The 22,811-nt window shown below is 35.2% G+C and overlaps 1 protein-coding gene across 1 annotated transcript in view; it reads right to left on the bottom strand.

Moving 5' to 3' along the window:
- Nucleotides 1-22,811, bottom strand: part of COL4A5 (collagen type IV alpha 5 chain) — a 259,474-nt gene that overhangs the window by 96,156 nt on the left and 140,507 nt on the right. The window contains exons 9-21 of the mRNA XM_030807170.1: nt 21,668-21,748; nt 19,354-19,416; nt 17,349-17,384; nt 17,217-17,258; nt 16,956-17,048; nt 14,747-14,800; nt 14,594-14,650; nt 14,290-14,334; nt 12,426-12,479; nt 10,850-10,891; nt 8,636-8,768; nt 1,456-1,629; nt 1,043-1,126 (exon numbers count right to left, since the gene is read on the bottom strand). Coding sequence (XP_030663030.1) covers nt 1,043-1,126; nt 1,456-1,629; nt 8,636-8,768; nt 10,850-10,891; nt 12,426-12,479; nt 14,290-14,334; nt 14,594-14,650; nt 14,747-14,800; nt 16,956-17,048; nt 17,217-17,258; nt 17,349-17,384; nt 19,354-19,416; nt 21,668-21,748 — 958 coding nt within the window. The remainder of the gene's footprint in view (nt 1-1,042; nt 1,127-1,455; nt 1,630-8,635; nt 8,769-10,849; nt 10,892-12,425; nt 12,480-14,289; nt 14,335-14,593; nt 14,651-14,746; nt 14,801-16,955; nt 17,049-17,216; nt 17,259-17,348; nt 17,385-19,353; nt 19,417-21,667; nt 21,749-22,811) is intronic.

Here is a 22,811-nt window from a genome sequence, read left to right as displayed (position 1 = left end):
GGCAAAAAGCAAGCAAAAAAGGGACAGACCTGACATTTGGATTAGCAGGATATAGACCGCTGGCAACTGACCAGCATTTGTGGAATGGTAGGCAGTGGGGAGTTGGGGGAAGAGGGGATGAAATCCTGATTGGAGTATGTTTAAGAGAAAACAAGTGGAGAGTACCTAGAGGTAATGAGTAGAAAATTCTTAGGAAGTTTTGTTGCAAATGGGAATAGAAAAATAGAGAAGCAGCTGGCAGGGAATGTAGGATTACATTTTTTTTAGATAGGTGAAAAAAGCATATTTGTATGCTCCTTGGAATGACTGAATAGAGAGGGAAAAATTGGTGATGTGGGAGAGGCAAAAATTGCTGGAAAAAAAATCCTTGGGGAAATAAGAGGAAATGAAATCTATTGTATAAATAGAAGAACTGGCTTTAGATAGGAGCAGAAACAGTAATATGCAAGAAGGGAGACGATATGGGCACAGGTGCAAGTAGGTAAGTAAATATGGTGGTAGCAATCAGTGAAAGTTCTCTTGTTATTGCTTTAATTGGTCAGTGAAGTAGGAAGCAAGGTCAGAATAGGGGAGGAACTGTTAAAATTTGAAAAGAGAAGAGAAAGTGTAGGCTCAGAAAACATGAAAATTTGGATTATGCTTTTGTTCCAAGTGAGTGCAATGAAGTGAGAGAAGGGCAAAGGAATCATGGATTTATGAATGGAATTGATTACAGTGATTGATAATGAAATTTAAGCAAGGTTAAGAGGGAAGAAAGGACATCAAAAAGTTAAGCATTAGTCAAAGTTGCTAGGTCTCAGTGGGGTTGGAGTATTGCTAGAGTCAGGTTACTAGAGGTAGTAAGCTAGAAAGAAGAGAGCGATCCAAAAAATGGGATGCATGAAATCAAGATCACGTAAGCATAACACTATTGGTAATGAGATGGTCTTGGGGTATGACCATGGGAGTCAGTGGCTAAGGTGTGATGGAGGATACAGGGGATATTGCTGATGATTTGAAAGAATGAAGAAAATGAAGGAATGAATATGTTTGGAGATCAAACCTTTCACTCCTTGTTCTCCTTGGAGTCCTTTATCACCTGGAGATCCTGGGGGGCCTGGAGGGCCTGCTTCACATATCTCATCACCTGAGTAAGATGAAGAAAGGATAGCAAGCTAATTGTGAAATATCCAGAAGATTAAACAAAAGAAAGCCTGACAAGCTAGAAAAAGACCTATTCTCTGAAGAAATACAAGTACCTATAAGCAAAAGGAAAATATAACATTGCTGATAAATACTATATGAAGAGCAAATGTAAACATCCAAGAACTACCAAAACCCAAAAAGTAGAAGCAGTAGTAGAATTTCTTAGATATCAGAAACGCAACAAATGAGGCCAACCTTTAGCTAGAGTTACTTATAAACAAAATAAACAAAAACAAAAATATAACTTAATAGGAGAAAAATATAGCTTACTAGGAGGGATGTGAGGGCCAGGAGGGCCAGGAGGCCCTGGAAGCCCAGGAGCCCCAGGCTGTCCATCAAGTCCAGGAGGTCCAGGAATGGAAATTCCAGGTGGTCCTTCATCACCTTTCTGACCCCTTTCTCCAGGAAATCCAGGGGGGCCAGGAGGACCCATAACTGCAGCCCCTAAGATTCAAAAAAGTGATCAAAATGATTTCATCTTAGAGATGTTACTTTAGTTCTCATTGAGACATTAGATAATGATAAGATCTTCCTTTAATGTATAATTCTGGTTATGTTATTTTTTTTTGATGAGACTCAAAAGTCTGAAAAAAAGGTTGAAAAGTTCCAAAGAAGTCAGGTAGCGTGATGCCTCCAGCTTTGTTCTTTTGGCTTAGGATTGACTTGGCGATGTGGGCTCTTTTTTGGTGCCATATGAACTTTAAAGTAGTTTTTTCCAATTCTGTGAAGACAGTCATTGGTAGCTTGTGGGGATGGCATTGAATCTATAAATTACCTTGGGCAGTATGGCCATTTTCATGATATTGATTCTTCCAACCCATGAGCATGGAATGTTCTTCCATTTGTTTGTATCCTCTTTTATTTCATTGAGCAGTGGTTTGTAGTTCTCCTTGAAGAGGTCCTTCACATCCCTTGTAAGTTGGATTCCTAGGTATTTTATTCTCTTTGAAGCAATTGTGAATGGGAGTTCACTCATGATTTGGCTCTCTGTTTGTCTGTGATTGGTGTACAAGAATGCTTGTGATTTTTGTACATTGATTTTGTATCCTGAGACTTTGCTGAAGTTGCTAATCAGCTTAAGGAGATTTGGGGCTGACACAATGGGGTTTTCTAGATATACAATCATGTCATCTGCAAACAGGGACAGTTTGACTTCCTCTTTTCCTAATTGAATACCCTTTATTTCCTTCTCCTGCCTGATTGCTCTGGCCAGAACTTCCAGCACTATGTTGAATAGGAACGGTGAGAGAGGGCATCCCTGTCTTGTGCCAGTTTTCAGAGGGAATGCTTCCAGTTTTTGCCCATTCAGTATGATATTGGCTGTGGGTTTGTCATAGATAGCTCTTATTATTTTGAGATACGTCCCATCAATACCTAATTTATTGAGAGTTTTTAGCATGAAGAGTTGTTGAATTTTGTCAAAGGCCTTTTCTGCATCTATTGAGATAATCATGTGGTTTTTGTCTTTGGTTCTGTTTATATGCTGGATTACATTTATTGATTTGCGTATGTTGAACCAGCCTTGCATCCCAGGGATGAAGCCCACTTGATTATGGTGGATAAGCTTTTTGATGTGCTGCTGGATTCAGTTTGCCAGTATTTTATTGAGGATTTTTGCATCAATGTTCATCAAGGATATTGGTCTGAAATTCTCTTTTTTGGTTATGTCTCTGCCAGGCTTTGGTATCAGGACGATGCTGGCTTCATAAAATGTGTTAGGGAGGATTCCCTCTTTTTCTATCGATTGGAATAGTTTCAGAAGGAATGCTACCAGTTCCTCCTTGTACCTCTGGTAGAATTCAGCTGTGAATCCATCAGGTCCTGGACTCTTTTTGGTTGGTAAGCTATTGATTATTGCCACAATTTCAGAACCTGTTATTGGTCTATTCACAAAACAGCATGGTACTGGTACCACAACAGAGACATAGATCAATGGAACAGAACAGAGCCCTCAGAAATGATGCCGCATACCTACAACTATCTGATCTTTGACAAACCTGACAAAAACAAGAAATGGGGAAAGGATTCCCTATTTAATAAATGGTGCTGGGAAAACTGGCTAGCCATATGTAGAAAGCTGAAACTGGATCCCTTCCTTACACCTTATACAAAAATTAATTCAAGATGGATTAAAGACTTAAATGTTAGACCTAAAACCATTAAAATTCTACAAGAAAACCTAGGCAATACCATTCAGGACATAGGCATGGGCAAGGACTTCATGTCTAAAACACCAAAAGCAATGGCAACAAAAGCCAAAATTGACAAATGGGATCTAATTAAACTAAAGAGCTTCTGCACAGCAAAAGAAACTACCATCAGACTGAACAGGCAACCTACAGAATGGGAGAAAATTTTTGCAACCTACTCATCTGACAAGGGGCTAATATCCAGAATCTACAATGAACTCAAACAAATTTACAAGAAAAAAACAAACAACCCCATCAAAAAGTGGGCAAAGGACATGAACAGACACTTCTCAAAAGAAGACATTTGTGCAGCCAAAAAACACATGAAAAAATGCTCATCATCACTGGCCATCAGAGAAATGCAAATCAAAACCACAGTGAGACACCATCTCACACCAGTTAGAATGGCCATCATTAAAAAAGCAGGAAACAACAGGTGCTGGAGAGGATGTGGAGAAATAGGAACACTTTTACACTGTTGGTGGGACTGTAAACTAGTTCAACCATTGTGGAAGTCAGTGTGGCGATTCCTCAGGGATCTAGAACTAGAAATACCATTTGACCCAGCCATCCCATTACTGGGTATATACCCAAAGGACTATAAATCATGCTGCTATAAAGACACATGCACACGTATATTTATTGTGGCACTATTCACAGTAGCAAAGACTTGGAACCAACCCAAATGTCCATCCATGATACACTGGATTGAGAAAATGTGGCACATATACACCATGGAATACTATGCAGCCATAAAAAATGATGAGTTCGTGTCCTTTGTAGGGACATGGATGAAACTGGAAAACATCATTCTCAGTAAACTATCGCAAGGACAAAAAACCAAACACCGCATGTTCTCACTCATAGGTGGGAATTGAACAATGAGAACTCATGGACACAGGAAGGGGAACATCACACTCCGGGGACTGTTGTGGGGTGGGGGGAGGGGGTAGGGACAGCATTAGGAGATATACCTAATGCTAAATGACAAGTTAATGGGTACAGGAAATCAACATGGCACATGGATACATATGTAACAAACCTGCACATTGTGCACATGTACCCTAAAACCTAAATTATAATAATAAAAAAAAAGAAAAGTTCCAAAGAATGTAAGTAACAGTTTGAGGGTAGGAAATAATAATTTAAAGTAGCTTTACTACTTTTGGAAATTACTAGTAACCCCATCCTTTGACACTATGTTCTTATAATCTTAAAAATACCGGAAAGTCATTAGCAAGATAAAAAGGTATTTCAAAGTTACCATATAAACATGGCTCTGTTTCCGGACATTCTTCTGTTACACTGGTGATTCATGCACCATTAACACACTTTTTAGTTACTATAACTTTATAATGTTTTCAAAACTGCTAAGGAAAATATGCTTGTCTTTGTTCATTTTTAAAACCATCTACAAATTTACTTTTCTAAATAAATTTTTCAGTTTCATTTTCAAAAACTGGTTGGGATTCTGAATGGGATTAATTTGAATTTAAAGATTATTTTTTGGTAGAATCAACTGTATAATATTGGTTTTTCACATCAAGTAATAATTAAATTTATTTCTCCATTTATTTAGTAATTTTATATTATTTAATAATAATTTACAAAATTCTGCAAAGAAGTCTTACACATGTATTGTTGGGGTTATTCATGGGTTTGTTTTATAACTACTGTGAATTTTAATACTATTACTATTGTGAAGTGTACTTTTTTCTCTTGTACGTTTGCTGGTGAAGAGGAAGGCAAATTAAGTATGCTACTCAGATCTGGCCATCTTGCACATATTCTCTTTAAGTTCTGGGAATTTGTCAATGGATTTTTTAAAGCTTTCTGGTAGATAATCAGATGGTCTCTGAATAACTGAAATTATTTCTTGCCCAAATCTGTTATTTTATGACTTTTTAATAATACCCATTCTAACATGTGTTAGTATCTCATTGTGGTTTTACTTTGCATTTATTTGCTGATTAGTGATGTTAAGCATTTTTTCATGTTTGTTGGCCACATGTGTATCTTATTTTAAGAAGTGTTCTCTTCATGTCTTTTGCCCAGGTTTAATGGGGTTATTTTTTTCTCTTATTGATTTGTCTAAGTTCCTTATATTAATAGATTCTGGATATTAGTCCTTTGCCAGATGCACAGTTTACAATTATTTTCACCCATTCTGTGGGCTATTTACTCCACTGATTGTTTCTTTTGCTGTGCAGAAGCTCTTTAGTTTAATTAAGTCCCAATTGTCTATTTTTGTTTTGGTTGCATTTACTTTTGAAGTCTTAGTCATAAATCTTTATCAATGTCCAGAAAAGTTTTTCCTGCATTTTCTTCTAGAACTTTTATAGTTTCAAGTTTTGCATTTAATTATGTTTCATACTACATTAGAATTGCTAAGCCAGCTTTTTATGTATAGCATTTGCCAAATATATATTGCATTATTTTCAGATTGTATCTGTCACTTTGCTTTAGATATGTCTACTGTGCACTATAATAGGTATTTTTAATTTCAATTTTATTTGAGTCACTGTCGTTTAATCAGTGTTTAGTTCTTTCAAATTTGTTGGATTTACTGACTTATTTTTAATTTCTTCTTGTCACCTTATATTTTATTTTCTATTTACCCAGATTTGTCTTTATGTTGCCCCAATCTTAACTTATACTATATATGAGATTTTTAGTCATTTTCTTTCTTCAATTGGTGTGTACATTATACATTTTATTTCTATTCTTCTCTAGTTGCTATTATTAACATTTTAACCTAGGTACTTAAACCTATATATTTCTAAAAATTTATACAGTTAACAAGATTTATATTATCTTTCCCTAACAAGACAAAAACTCTTATCCTTATTCTCTCTGCATCTACACATCACATGTTAATAATGTTTACAATTATAGCTCCAAGTTGTTACTTAAAACACCTTTTTAAAAAATGACCAGTACTGATTTAGACTTAACATACTTTACTAATATATTTTCTAAGCTTTGGTTCTTGCATCCTACTGCTATTCTCATTTTATCCAGAATTCCCTTTATTCTTTTTGGAGTAAAACCTCCAGTAACTATTTCAGAGAGAGTCTGAAGGTGTTAAACTTCCTACGTATCTCATCTTCACATTAGGATGATAGTTTAGGGTAATACAGAATCCCTAATTCATAGTAATTTGTCCTTATCACTTTGAAAATGTGCTCCATTATCATCCCCTGACTCACTGCTTTGTAGGTGATCGGCCTTTTGTTCTCAAATAGTTTTTAAAAGCTTCTTTTCATCCCTGAATTCTGAAATGTCCCTACAATGTGTCTAGTTATGGACCTTTGCATTACTATTATTTTACTATTGCTTAGTGCTTCATGAGCTTTTTCACAGTGATGTATGTGTTTTTTAATAGATGGAAGTTCTCAGCCATTATTTTTTTCAAATGCTGCCTCTTGTCCCATTCTCTCCTCCTTGACCTCCCTCATGAGATAATTTTGGAGCTTCTAGGTTTATCTTTTATACCTCTTAACTTTTCATTCATACTTCCCAACTCCTTATCTCTTTTACTGCATCCTGAGATAATTCTTTATTTCAATTTTCCAGATACACTCTGTATTTAATTCACTATCTTGAGATTAGGAATCTGAAGTTCACATTTAGGAATCTGAAGCTCGCATTTAGAGAATAATTGAACTTATATTTATTTTCTTTCTCTTGGGAAAGATCACTGAATATCACTCATCTCATCATTTTAGTATTTCATTAGCCACGTATTTTTGAAGGAAAAGGAATAATAATTTATTGAATATGTATGTGTGCCAGGCACTGTACCACATGCATCTAGAAATCTTACATAAATCACTAATATTACCCTATTTCAGAGAACATACAAATAAACATTCTAGATAAGGGCAGTACTCAATTTGTGGCCAAATTAGAAATGTTCCACTACACTGTGTGTTTTCAAAGGGAATAATATAAAACTCAGTATTGAGCTCTAAGATTTTATTGTGTAACAAAATCACCATGGGGATTTCTAGTTAGGTATTTCTGAAATTTTAGGTGGATAACGCTGCTTGCCATTTTTATACGGGAAATCTTGCAAAATTAGGCATTACTTGGGGAGAATATCCTTCCCTATTAGCATGAAAAGTGTGATGATTTGCCTATTAAATTAAGAATTGTTTGGTGTAATTTATTAATAATAAAATGTACCCCAGTTAATATGGCTATCATCAAAAAGACAAAAAATAACAGATGCTGCAAGGATGCAGAGAAGAGGGAACACTCATATACTGTTGGTGGGAATGTAAATTAATGCAACCATTATGAAAAAAAAGTATGGCGGTTCTTCAAAAAACTAAAAATAGAACTACCATATGTTCTAGCAATCTCACGTCTGGGTATATATCCAAAAGAAAATAAATTAGTAATTCAAAGAGATATCTGCACTCCCATGTTTATTGCAGCACTATTCGCAATAGCCAAGATATGAAATCAACCTGAATGTTCATCAGTGGATGAACAGATAAAGGAAATGTGGTATAAATACACAATGGAATATTATTTGGCCATAAAAGAACGAAGTTCTATCATTTGCAGCCACATGGATGAGCCTGAAGGACATTACGTTAAGTGAAATACACCAGGCACAGAAAGGCAAATACAAATGCATGTTCTCATTCTTACGTAGGAGGTTAAAAAAAAAAGTTGATCTCATGGAGGTGGAGAGTAGAATGATGGTTACCAGAGGCTGGGAAGGGTCAGGGGAAATGAAGAAAGGTTGGTTAATGGGTACAATCATACAGTTAGATAGAAGCAATAAGTTTCAGTGTTTGGCAGCACAGTAGATTCACAGCAGTTAACAACAACTTATTGTATATTTCAAAACAGCTAGAAGAGAAGATTTTGAATGTTCCCAACATAAAGAAAAGATAAATACTTGAGGTAACAGATATTCTAGTTACCTTGATTTAATCATTATACATTGTATTCATGTATTAAAATATCACATGCGTCCCATAAATATGTGCAATTATGTATCAATAAAAAATAAAATGTAGAAACGGGAATCTTAGGATTAAAGGACACTATTCACTTGGGCTTTTTTAAAGTACAAGTGAGTAATATGGTGAGAGAAGGTATAGTAAGAGTTGGGAAGTATCTGTCAATTAAAAAGGACTTGTGTCTTCTACTTCCATGCTGACCATGGAACTAATCTGATAAAAAGTATACATAGATTAGTAAGGATGCTATAAGCACAAGGCCATAAATGCAATCTCATTTACCTGGAGGTCCAGGAAGGCCAGGTGGACCTTGTATTCCAGGAAATCCTCGCTCTCCTTTTTCTCCAGGCAAGCCAGGCAACCCAATGTTTCCTTTTTCTCCTATAGTTATACCAGTCCCAGGTCTAGGAATTACCTTTATTACAAAAGAAAAAAAATTAAAGAAATGCAAAGAAGAAAAGACTTGTTCTCCTGAAAACATTATGGGAGCTACATATGATTACAATGTCATCATTTTCACATAGTTTATGAGTCACATTCTGTATCACTCCCATCCTCCAACTGATTAGAAAATGTCCAATACAAGTAACAACATTACCATGTTCCTGAGCCCGAAGCATATAAAACTAAAAGTATTTTTTGATGTCTCTTCTCCTATAATTCACATTCAATTCATTCCAATCTCCTAAGCCTGACAATTCTTTACAGAAAACGTCTCTCCAATTTGCTCCCTTGATTTCTGTTGCCACAGCTATATTATCAACTCACACTTAGAGTAACAGAAGCACCTCTGATCTTCTCCCTTGAATTCCAATCTATTGTTAGGATATGCTTCCTCAAAAACCATTTGTGTGTGTGTGTTAACTATTCTGCTTAAGGACTCAAAATTGCTCACTACTTTTTACTATAAGTGCTGCTACTTTTAATCCTGAACTGGAAGTCACTTCTCACTTTCAATACTTCTCTCACCTATTTAATCTCCTACTGTGTCTTACAATAAATTTTTATTATAGTGAAGTCTCTCTGATTCTAACCATTTCATTCAACTTGCACGTTCTTGTCTATATCTTTGCATATTCCATTCCAAACATGTGTAATGCCTTTCCCCAATCTTTCCCTTTATTAACCCACATTTATTTCTTCCTTTAAAAAAGAAAACTCCCCCATAAATATATATACCTACTATATACCAAAAAAATTTAAAAATAAAACCCATGTTCTTTATTGATTAAACCCAACTAACTAATTTCTTTTTACTCTGTATTCTTGTAACTCATTAAGTATTTTCTAAAAAAACTTAATATTAAATAAATTAAATATTAACAAATTCTTCTTATAGACCTATAAAGGTAAATGAACTTCAAATTTAAGAGACTGCCAGTCTGATGTACAAATCAACACCTAATAGCAGTGTGATAGTTCAACCTGTCTCTATTGGATGGATATAAGAAATAGTCACACAAAAGGAGACAAAAAGTTGTGGGACCTAAGATTGGAATAGTGATTCAAAAGGGAAACTAGACTGCTAAATAGGACCCTACTCTCAAAATTTCCATTTCTTCTGATACTTATTAAAATTGTATCTTCTCATTTTATAAAGAGATTATTTCCTAGAGGACTGAAGCTGATTTTAAAATGAAAGTGAATAAAAAATATCTAAGATCTTCTTTAAGTATATCCTCATTAGATTTAGTACAGTCCTAAGTATTAATAACTGAGACTCACTATGGATAATAAGAATTAATGTTACATGTCTGGACACATAAGTTTTCCAACATTCGCACTGTTGCGGCTTCAATGCAGTTTGAAGTCAAGAGTCTTACTAAATTTCAACCAAAGAAAAACCAATATGTTAAACCTCAGCAACGATATTTTATTCCTAATAAGACTGGAAGTATATTTGACTTAAATTTCATAGTGAACATAAACATGACAGAAGATCTGTAGCTCCCCCACCCCCAATTATTCTTTCATAAAGCAGCTTCCTACATGCGTTATTAAAAGTCCCTAGAAAGCACACACTCAGGAGAGAAAGAGGTGTGAATCAGACAATTACAAATTGAGAAAACCTAATAAGACCAAATCTATCTTTCTCCTGAGCTCTGCAGGGGAAAGGATCAATCCCCCACCCCCACCCCAACTTCCCCAAGTTTTGTTTTGTCGTTGTTGTTGTTGTTTTCATTGAACCTTTGTAAGCAACACTTGCACCACCTGCTGGTTGCTTGAGAAATGATCTGGCAATCACGAGGCAAAACAACCCAATGCCATAATTTTAGACCTTTACCATGCAGGAATACTGCATAGGCAGAACAATACAAAGACCTTGAGGTCAACATTACTGAAGTTTTTAGATGTAAAGACTTTTAAGCCAGTAGAAATTGATAATGACTTGAAATTTTGTGTTCTAGGAAGAAAAAGTAGGGAGTATGCAATTAAGGCACAAAAATGATAATGCATTAATAAATTTGATAAATGAGGACTAAAAAAAAAACTTACAAGTCCAGGAGGTCCAGGTGGGCCAATGTCACCTTTTTGGCCCTGTTCAATGCAATTGTAAAATAGGTTAGTAAAATTCACACGAAAACATCAATTTCCTCAAGAATATAAGAGAAACTTTCCAAAAAGACCCAGAAATCAATCATAAAATACCTCAAATGAGAAATGCAACATGAAGTAATGAAACAATTCTGAGTTAAGCCTAACCTGTGATGTTGTCTCAGATTTACTAGCTATATAATCTTCACCAAGTTAATTAACTTCTCTGGTTTATATACAAAGAATAAAGATTTTTGGACCAGAGTTTTAAGGTATTTCTAGTTGTAATATTCTTTGATTTTTAAGATTCCTATTTCTAGCCAACTACAAATACTCTATAAAGAAGATAATAGAAAAAAATGGTAGCACTAGAATCAGTGAAAAAATTACTTTTTTTTTTTACATTTAGCCATGTTTCTTCTCATAAAACTAGTCAAGGACATAAATGTAGTTCCATTTCTATTAGTGACAGATATTTTAGATGTGATGGACTTAACTATCATCAATAATAGCTAGTAAATCTGAATTGCTTTCATGAGCTTGCTCTTACAAGCTCATGAAAGACAAGTTCAGATAAAACTTTTATCCTTGATTAGTAGCTACAACAGCATAAAAAAAACCACAATATTCAGTATTCAAATGTTACTCTACTACTGGCCAAGACACAGGGATGGTCTTTTTCATACTTCTATTCTGACTCTAGACTTGTTCATAGAAGCCATCCATCTATATACAAATACTATTTGACAAAAAATCATTTTATCGGAGTATTTCCTACCTCCATCTATTCTAACTGTGCCTTTTAAGCCATGCTAGAACTTGGACCTAATTTAAAAATAAACCACCACTAAAATATGTGCCTTCTGGGTACATTCAAGTTTGTAACGCCTTTCCTTCCTTGCCTGAAAAACAAAAAAGCTTTCAGTTTTTGATACAAAGCAATTAAAAAAAAGAGGGATTGGAGGACTGGTTATTTTGTGCCCTGCTAAAAATCTGGTAATTGTATGCTTCATACAATTTTTCAAAGTCACTTGAAAAATAGGTAACTAAATAAATGACCTCAGTCAGGCTGCATTGGCCCAGTAGGGGGGAAAAAACAACAAAGAATTAGCCACAGACTTACAGACAATAATTGCATACAGAATGGAAATGTTTAGTGGTGATGTTCTACATTCACAGTTATAAGCCTTTTTAGTAAGGGGACCTCACTAAAATAGTGCTGAATTCTCTTTGTGGAAAAAAAAAAGTTTTGCCGATACATGCTCAAAGTAAAGGCAATGACTTTTCACAGTGGAAATGCTAAAGTTAAACAATCCTCAATGTATTTCTGCAACACGGACTGTGATTTATGGCAATGGAATAAAATTTTGCAAGTGTGGTATAACAGAAAAATGAGCAAAAAATGAATAAAGAAGGCATATTTTGAATATAAAAGCTAATTATGTAGACTTTTTCCATTTATAACTCAAGCCTGGGAGAAGAAAAGGATTATTTTCGCTAGACTAAACCAGTCACTTCTAAGTATTCAAATTCTTACCTTTTCACCATCCCTTCCGGGTTCACCAGGGTAACCAGGATCACCAGGCAAACCCTTTAAAACATAGAGGATAGGTGACATCAGCACAAATGATGGGGTTAGGAATTCTCCAAAGATCGTCTTCTCCATAGAAGCAATGAGAATACTGGCAAAAATGGTCAGTCAGAATTAACTTTCAGAACTTAACCAAAGCTTGCAGCAATTCAAGGAGTGTTTTCTCAGAAAAAAAAAAAAAAAAAAGCTGAATATTAGTGAGAACTCAGAGCTTTGCGGCATTTTAACTTGCTCTATTCCCACCACCTCTCAGAGCTTTGTGGCATTTTAACTTGCTCTATTCCCACCACCTCTCCTCACAATCAAGGTGAAAACCAGCAGCCTAGCAGCAACTGGAGAGGAAAGAACATGGTTGGAGCTCCTTCAAAGCCCCACTTCCAGAGAATTATCATTATTTGATCTGTCTGCTGGTTCAAAAGAAGACTATTTGCAAGGCTGCCTTTATTTGATCCGACTTGGGCTCTCCCAGTGCAAACAGAGAACAAGAGAACAGCCTCCCTACCCCCCAACCCCAATTTGCTGAAAACACTAAGAGGCAATTGTTGAATATCACAGCTGCCTGAATCAAGACAAAGACCAATTGTTCCAAAAGAAGCCAGGAATTGAGGCCCTGAATTTACCTCTTGATATTTTATAATACAAAATATTTTTGAACTAGAGATTGTAAGTTGAGGATTGCCTGTTTAGTAAAATATCCTGAAACAAATTTATCTGAATTTAGTAATTCTAACCTGTCTTGTTAAGAATTATCCTTTTCCCTTGGAATAACTTACAAATTTCGTCAAATATTCTCTCTGTCCTTGAAAAACTCTTGCCTACTGCGGATACTCTTGATACTGAAGCTGCTTGAAATAATGTTCTTGGACTTACATATTTTATTTCCCATGCCCCTTTTTGGTAGTAAGTAGAAGAATTACCTGTCAAAACTTTTACTGAAAAAACATGTTCACACACACACAAAAAAACTGTATGGGAACATTTATACTCATATAAATATTTTTATATGAGTATAAAAGTTTTATTCATAATGGCCAAAACACAGAACTAACCAAAATATCCTTCAATGGGTAAATGGATAAACAAACCATGGTATATTCAAACTATCAAATATTACTCAGCAATAAAAAAATGAACTGATACACAATTCAATGTATTATGCTATGTGAAAGGATCCTGATTCAAAAGGCTACATACAATATGATTCAATGTATCTGACATTTGGGAATAGGCAAAATTAAAGAGATTGACAAAAGATCAGTTGTTACAAGGAGGCTGGGACAGGGGAATAGGGAGGGGATAACTAAAAAAGAGCATGAGGGAACTTTTGAAGTTGATGGAAGTGTTCTTGATTATGGTGGTGGTGACACAACTGTATGTGTTTGTCAAACACAGAACTGTAAACTAAAAATAGTTCCTTTTACTTTATGTAAATTATATCTCAATAAATCTGACTTTAAAAAATAGAAGAACATCAAATTTATATTTGGTGTAATTGAATTGTTTGTAATTCAAAGGATAAATGCTTGAGGGGATGAATACCCCATTCTCCGTGGTGTGATTATTTCACATTACATACGTATATCAAAACATCTCATGTACCTCATAAATAAATATATACACCTACTATGTACTCACAAAATTTTTTAAAAATTGAAAATTATATTCAAAAGACAAAGACTGGATAATTTCAAATCATTTAAACTATTTCCAGACCCCACAATCTTTGTTAGACTGCTTGTCTACCACCTTATGTTATACCAACACATAAATGTCTCCAGTTTTGCAGGGGGAAAGAACCTTAGCTACTTACAGGAATTCCTGGTTGGCCATTTTCTCCATCTTTGCCTGGTTTACCCTATAGGATACAAAGAAATGATAGGGCAACCACATACATTTGTTAGTTAGGAAGCACAAAGTTAAAGAATATAACAAGCTTTATTCCTGGCTTGGACTATATTAAGTAGACTTTTTAGACATCAACATTATAATGTCAATAGTGATATTTTGAAACAATGGAAGTAAGATGTAGGAAGAAAGAATAAAATCACACACACACACACACACACACATATTTAGAATTTTTTGCAAAGAATATTAGCAGTTACATCACTTACTCTTTTGCCTGGCTCTCCTTGCTCACCCTTCTCACCTTTCTCACCACCTGGGGGACCCTGTACACATAAAAATAGTTTCACAATTGTTCATGGGATACTGTGTACCAACACCAATTTACATTAAATGATGCTAAAGCACTTTAGGTTACTTACTGGAGGACCACGTATCCCTGGAGGTCCAGGAGGCCCTCGGTCACCAGGAAGTCCCTATGCAGTAGTAGGGGAAAGGAAATCAATGTTAATACTGGAACATGCATTTTCATTCTAAGCACTAGAGCTAGCTAGGAGCATTTTTAATAAACTGAACCACAGCTACATCTATGTTGCAGCAACATGGTTAGAGCTGGAGGTTATAATCCTAAGTGAATTAATGCATGAACAAAAAATCAAATACCACATGTTCTCACTTATAACTGAGAGCTAAACATTGGGGACACAATGACATAAAGATGGCAACAATAGACACTGGAGACTACTAAGAGTAGAGGGAGGCAGGTAATACTTGTAAAACTAACTTCTGAGTACTATGTTCACTACCTGGCTGATGGGATCTGTACCCCAAACCTCAGCATCACACAATATGCCTATGTGACAAACCTGTACATGTACCCCCGGTATCTAAAATAAAGGTTGAAATTTTTAAAATAATAAAATAAAATAAAAATAAATCTCCCCCTAAAAAAATTAAACTGAATTGAATACTCATGTAGTATAACCAAAGATAATAGGGTGTTTCTAACTTAAAGTTGAAATCTTCTAGGCAAAATTAACTAGAGCTATCTTCGCTCATTTCAGTTAATTTTTTGTCTATATACAAGCCAAGATTTGAGGTAAATAACAAGGCAACACTTAAAATGAAAATGACAATTTTTTATTCTTAGAAAATATTTTATAAAAAGCAAGAATACCTAAAACAAGGAGATTTTGGGGTCACACGGCATACATATATTTTGGCAGATAATTAAATGGCCAAATTCATATTGATGGTAGAGTTTCAATACAACTTTTCCTTTTTTCTTAACTTTCTTATTCACATTTAAGTGAAACAAAAATGCACACATTCTGTTAAAGTGTGGGCCAGTATGCTTTCAAAATATATCTAATTTCCCTCATCTACTCTAGCAAAAGCAGGGTATCAGATAATTATTTCTAAGCACAACAAAGGTTTATAGAGTAATATTATCTTTCTCCTTGCATATCAGTGAAATGTAGGGAACACTGTCATCATTCTGACTTACCATAACCTAATTTTATACATGAATGGATTCTTCAAATAGCCAAAAATGGAAATAACCCAAATGCCCATAAACTGATGAATAAATGGATAAACAAAACGTAGACTATTTACACAATGAAATATTATTCAGCCATAAAAAGGAATGAAGCACTGATATGTGCTGCAAAGTGATTTAACATGAAAACACTATGTTAAGTAAAAGAAGCCAGACACAGAAGACCACATATTATATGATTCCATTTATATGAAATATCCAGAATAGAAAAATTTACAGAGCCAAGAAGTAGATTAGTGATTACCTAGGGCTGGTCAATTTGGGGAGAAATAAGGAGTATAACTAACATAGGTATGGGGATTTTTTTGTGGAAGCCTAAGAATTTTCTAAAGTTAGATTGCACTGATAGTTTCACTACCCTGTGAATACACTAAAAAAAAAAAAAAATTGAATTGTACACTTTAAATGGGTGGATTATATGTATGTAGACCGTATCTTGATAAAGTTATTTTAAAAATTTAATGATCTCGGCCAGGCGTGGTGGCTCATGCCTGGAATCCCAACACTTTGGGAGGCCAAGGCAGGCAGATCACGAGGTCAGGAGTTCGAGACCAGCCTGGCCAACATGGTGAAACCCCGTCTCTACTAAAAATACAATAATTAGCAGGGTGTGGTGGTGGGCACCTGTAATCCCAGCTACTTGGGAAGCTGAGGCAGGAGAATCGCTTGAACCTGGGAGGTGGAGGTTGCAGTGAGACAACATCATGCCATTGCACTCTAGCCCGGGTGACAAGAGCAAGACTTAGTCTCAAAAAAAAAAAAAAAAAATTAATAATCTCAAATCCTTGTTATTTAAAAAAAAAATACCCTTATATATAACCACATTTCAGCATATAATGCATTTTAATGGAATGCCACTTACATAGAAATATTATTTTTAACTTTTTATCATTTTATTTTATTTTTTCAACTTTATTGAGGTATAACTGACAAATTAAAAATTGTATATATCTAAGGTGTAAACAATGTGATGTTTTGATATACATATACATTGTGAAGTGATTACCACCATCAAACTAATTAACATATCCATAGCGAGATTTTCATTGACTTCCTCCCTACTTACTCACCTGATCTCCTTTCTGAAACTCTACATCAATTGGTCTTTTCTGTTCACTGATCTGCCCAGGTGGCCCAGGTGGGCCCTGAAGACCTTGCTCACCCTGTTTGCAAGATAAAATAAGACAGTGATACTTCATAACCTCCACAGAGAGTAACATAACATGTAAGATAAGATAACTGCAAGAAGCAAGAGAAAGAAAAAGACAGTTCAAATGACTACAAAAAGAGAAAGTTGAGGGCTGAATAACCAGCTCTCTTTCTTTACTCACTTTTTCACCTTTGGGTCCCTGGAAATTTAAGCCCATATTCCCCTGGAGAGAGAAGTTTCCATTTAAAAATCTCACTGACAGTAAGAAAAGGAATCCACACCAAATAAAAGATATAAAGAAAAAGAAAATTACCTTAGGTCCTGGAAGTCCTGGTGGACCAGGAGGGCCCTAAGAAGAGAAGACAAAAGAGAAAATAAAATGTTATATTAATAAGTTAATTTTAAAAGTTATTTAGTTTCAGAAAGAGTAAGATGTGAAAAAGCCCATCAAAATAGTATTTTCTTGTTTGTTTCCATTTTAGTCAGAGACACATGTTTTAATTGATTAAAATGAGCTAGATGAATGTGAGTACCTCTGATGACAGAATAGAAATGTGCAAGAGAAAAATGCTGGGATGGGCAGAGGTAGAGAGGTAGCCCCACTGTCAAAAATCAATTCAAAAGTTAATCTCAACAGACCCATCAAATTTTTCACATCAGAATTATAGGTAAACTTAGGTACCATAAAGCAATTAACTCTAATTAACTCTCAAGTTCTAAAAAGCATGTGTTTATTTTTTAAAATCCAGTTTGATTTTTATACAATAAGACTTTGTGTATTTGAGAATGTTTCAAGGTTTAAAAAATTAAATAGGCACCTTTCTGCTCAAGTATGTTGCCTCTTAACCTCAATGGGCCTATTTATTTATATATTGTATCTTGGTAGCATTTCTTTCTTTCTTTCTTTTTTATTTATTTATTTTTGAGAAGTAGTTTCCCTCTTGTTGCCCAGGCTGGAGTGCAATGGAACGATCTCGGCCCACAACCTCCGCCTCCTAGGTTCAAGCGATTTTCCTGTCTCAGCCTCCCAAGTAGCTGGGATTACAGGCATGTGCCACCATGCCTGGCTAATTTTTTGTGTTTTTAGTAGAGACGGGGTTTCTCCATATTGGTCAGGCTGATCTCAAACTCCCAACCTCAGGTGATCCACCCACCTTAGCCTCCCAAAGTGCTGGGATTACAGGCATGAGCCACCGCACCCCGCCTCTTGGTGGCATTTCTAAGATTTGGCTTCACCTGTTGAATTAGCGTTAATTCAAGGAATATCCAGAAACGTAAAGTGAATTGGTTAAGTGGCCACAATGGTTGAGGAAATTCAAGGTGTAACAATATACTCAAGGGGCACCAATGTTCCAACAGCAGAATTAGGAAAAAGTGCGAAAGTCCAAAGTTTCATGCTTTGCATGAAGTCTACAACTAAAACAAATGAAAGGGTTTTCTCATCTTCCCCCAAAAAGTTACAGGAAAGCAGAAATCACAATCTTTTCTGGTAGATTCTTCTAGCAGTTATCAACATTATTTCCTTCACTCAAAAGTGCAGGACCAATTGTCACAAACAAAAATGTACAATCCATAAAGGTATAACGAAAACTGTCACTTACATATATGGTAGATGAGAGATAGACTGGCACATGAGAAATTACTTCTACTGAAATACAATTTTCTTGCCCTTTTAAGAGGGCAACAGCAAAGCTGTAAGTCCAAAACATGACTTGAGTGAAATCTAAGTATTGCAGAAGTAAAAACACTTAGAATTTACTAGGATAGAAAATAAGAGTGACTACAGAGCTAGTAAAGTAAGAGAAGCGGTTGCACATTCAGGATCTGTAGTTTTTGGGGTACAAAAACCTGTGACCAATTGCATAGTGATCACTCCCCTCACAAATTCTACTGTTTTGTCCCAGGCGCCTAAGAAATGAGAGCCAATATTTTTTATGAAGTCCTGCTTTTGTTCTTCTTAAACAAAAAATTCCAGTTTGAAGAAACATGTTTCATCAAGTGATTATAAAACTGCCTTAAAAGACTTTCTGAAATGGCCAGAATTGACTTCAACACTGATACATCAAGAGCAACCAATAAAATATTTCATTGTAAATCTTTCCTTTTATATACCTCATTTTTCCATCTCTAAAATGGAGCCATTACTTAGAATGCATATTATTCACCATATCATTGTAAAGTCACCTTTAAATAAGAAAATTATAAATTATGAATGTTGAGAATGCATTATGTTTTCAAGTATTATAAATAATATTAATATTTGTGAAAGAAGTCAGAAAGGAAAGGGGGGGGAAATTAAATTAAAGAAGAGAGCTTACCATCAAACCTGGTGGTCCTGGGGGACCAATTGGCCCTGGTATACCAGTGGGACCAGGTAGGCCCTGTTATAAAGTGAGTAAAGAAAATGATGAAAAAAAAGAAAAACAAGCCCCTCATTGTATTTTTTCTTTTTTTACACAAAGTCTCACTCATGTCACCCAGGCTGGAGTGGAATGGCGTGATCTCAGCTCACTGCAACCTCCGCCTCCCGTGTTCAAGCGATTCTCCTGCCTCAGCCTCCTGAGTAGCTGAGATTACAGGCACCTGCCACCAGGTCCGGCTAATTATCGTATTTTTAGTAGAGACGGGGTTTCACCATGTTGGCCAAGCTGGTCTTGATCTCATGACTCGGTCTCCCAAAGTGCCAGGATTACAGGCGTGAGCCACTGTGCCCAGCCCCCTCATTGTATCTTACAAAGAACTAAATGGATGAAATTTAGACTTCATTTAAACTTCAGTCGTCATTGGAATTCTGCTCTACAATTTTATCATTCAGCAATATTATAAGTGAAATTTTAAAATGCACAGGGACAAAAGGATTAAGTAATTATAAGAAAACTTGTGGTTTAAAGTGGTAAATAAATATAAGACAAATAATAAGGAAAATTTACAAAATAAAGTGATAAAGGTATGCATTTAGTTGGGGCTTTTATGCTACAAATGAGAAGGGAAAGGCTACTACTTTCAAGATAGCTTCTCTAATTTTGAAATAGATAAGATTAAAGACAGAGGGAAATGAGAGGAACTGGAATAAATTATAAGAGAATGATACAAGTGTTATGGAATAATTTGGCATGGTAAAAACTGAAAATTTGGCCTACAATCTAGCAATTCTATACTTAGATATAAATCATGGATTTTTTTTTTTGTAATGAAAAAATCGTAGGCTGGGCACAGAGGCTCACACCTGTAATCCTAATACTTTTGGAGGCCTAAGCAGGAGGATCACTTGAGCTCAGATGTTTGAGAGCAGCCTTGGCAACATGGTGAGAACTTGTCTCCACGAAAATTTTTAAAAAGTAGCCAGGTGTGGTGATGTGCACCTATGGTCCCAGCTACTCAGGAAGCTGAGGTGGGAGGATTGCTTAAGCCCAGGAGGTTGAGACTGCAGTGAGCCATGATCATGCCACTGCACTCCTGTCTGGGCAAGAGTGCAAGACGCTATCTCAAAACAACAACAACAACAACAAACACCACACAAAACAAAAAACACCAAAGTATGTTCACAAATGGAAAGTTATATGAAAGTGAAATGGAGTGAACTAAAGCCATATCCAATAATATGGATGAATCTTAGCATATCAAGTAGAAAAAGTAAGTTGCAGAAAACTACATAAATATTACATTATTTTATAAAGCAAAGCTAAATATTCTATTGCTTAGAAATATATGCATATATAATAAAGCTATTTTTAAGGCACAGATGGTAGCTATGTGTTGGGGGAATGCAGAAGGATTTGATTACCAAGGGACACAGGTTGATTCAAAATTATTTGTAATTTTCTAGCTCTTAAATGTTGTTCACTTTATAGTTATGCTTCATAACACACATATATTTTGCATGTATTCTGTTGTATTTTCAAATATTACTTCATAACAATTTATAAAATATAAAGGGCAAGATTGAGTGAATTTTTAAAACTATGGATGAGTGATATCAAGTAAGGAATGAGAAGGTAGCTAATGAAAAAAGTCCCCAATCTTGTATCTTAGTGATAAACTACCAGGAAGTTTTGATTTTTTTATTTTGGGCAAAGGACTCGATTATCATGAAATATAAACCCTAAGAAATTGACCTCCTAATCTATACTCAAAAGTTACTGCTCTCTCTATGCATGTTTTCTGTAGGCTAAAATTTTTTACTTAAGATTACATTTGATGTTCACCATGCATAAACTGTATTCCTTCAGCCTTCAAAATATGTTCATATATTATGCATAACTGATAGTGTTACAAATGATATATCTTAATATATTCAATAGGACTCCCATAATTTTTATTTTTAATTAGATCTTTTGTAAATGTACAAAAGACCCTACTGCTCTCCACAGTACAAGAATAAGAATATAGAACCCTATTTCTGCTGCCAATCCCCAAAAAACTGGATAGAAAGGCAAAAGAATGAAGTCAATGTTGTTAAAATTCTCCCTGGTCCAGATTGCTATTATTTTCAGGTAGGAAGTACATGTAATGTCTAGTAAACATCTGATGATAATTTTTATGACAAAAACAGAGAGTACTAAAGGTTGAGGGATTGTTGTAATCTTCTGGTTTAATCAATATAGCAAAAAAAGAAAATCACTGGATACTTACTTGTATTCCAGGAGGACCTGGATATCCTGGATTACCCTTTGGTCCTGGCAGTGATGACATAATTATACTACCTGGTTCACCCTAAAAGAAGCCATCAATGGAAATTCTAAGACACAGTTATTACACATGAAAACCAGCAAAACCAGAAAAATGATCTGAAGATTCAATTTGTAACAGAGATGTACTAAAAGATTAGGCCATCTCAGTAATAAAAATGATAAGTTTACCTTTTAAAGGAAAATGAAGAAGTGGCCAGAGTACACTGAAGAACAGTAGATTTATTAAGAGTGTAGTACCTTCAGTTACTCATTAAAAAATATGTAGTAAATATTAAGTATTTGCCAACAATTGTGGTAGGTTCTGGGTAATCAGTAATGAAGAAGATAAACATGGCCTCTGTTCTCATAAAGCTAACAATATAATGGGAAAATACAGACCCTAATATGTGAAAATATAAGATGACAATATCAAGGGCTGTGAATACTAAGGGCTATGAAGAAAAATAACATGGTACAATAATTGAAAAAAAAACTAGTGGAGAAAATTACTTTAGTTTGGGTAGTCAAAGAAGGGCAATCTGTGAAGGTAACATTCAGGTTGCGACCTGAAGGATAATAAGGAGTCATCCAGGCAAAGAAAGGAGGAAGACTATTAGGCAAAGTAAACCATATATACGAAAGACCCTAAAAGCAAAACGTTTGGCACATCCCAATAACTAAATGCAGACTGATGTGGTCAGTAAGCTGAGGGATAAGTTTAGTGGTTTAAGATAAGGCTGTCAATGTAGGCAAGGACCAGAGCATGCAGTTCTCACAAACAAACTATGGACTTTACCTTAGATACACAGTAGAAAGCCCTTGAAGGTTTATAAGCAGATTAAATTATCAATTAACACTTTTAAAATGTCATTCTTGGTTGCTTTGTAAAGAATAAAACAGGAGGGGAGGTAAGGGTGGAGTAGCGGTGAAAAAAAGAGACTAGAGACTAGATAAGAGGTTATTGCAGTAATCCAGATGAGACATTATGATTAACATGGTAACAGTGGAAATAAGAAAAGTGCATGAATTTAAGGTGCCTTTTACAGGCACACTTAGTGTTTAGTGATGGAATTGAATGAGGAGGTGTGTGAAGGAATGGAAGATAT

The sequence above is a fragment of the Nomascus leucogenys genome, chromosome X (assembly GCF_006542625.1).
Source record: "Nomascus leucogenys isolate Asia chromosome X, Asia_NLE_v1, whole genome shotgun sequence".
In the NCBI taxonomy this organism is placed as follows: domain Eukaryota; kingdom Metazoa; phylum Chordata; class Mammalia; order Primates; family Hylobatidae; genus Nomascus; species Nomascus leucogenys.
The sequence above is the reverse complement of the archived record's forward strand: the minus strand, read 5'-3'. Positions and strand labels throughout refer to the sequence as shown.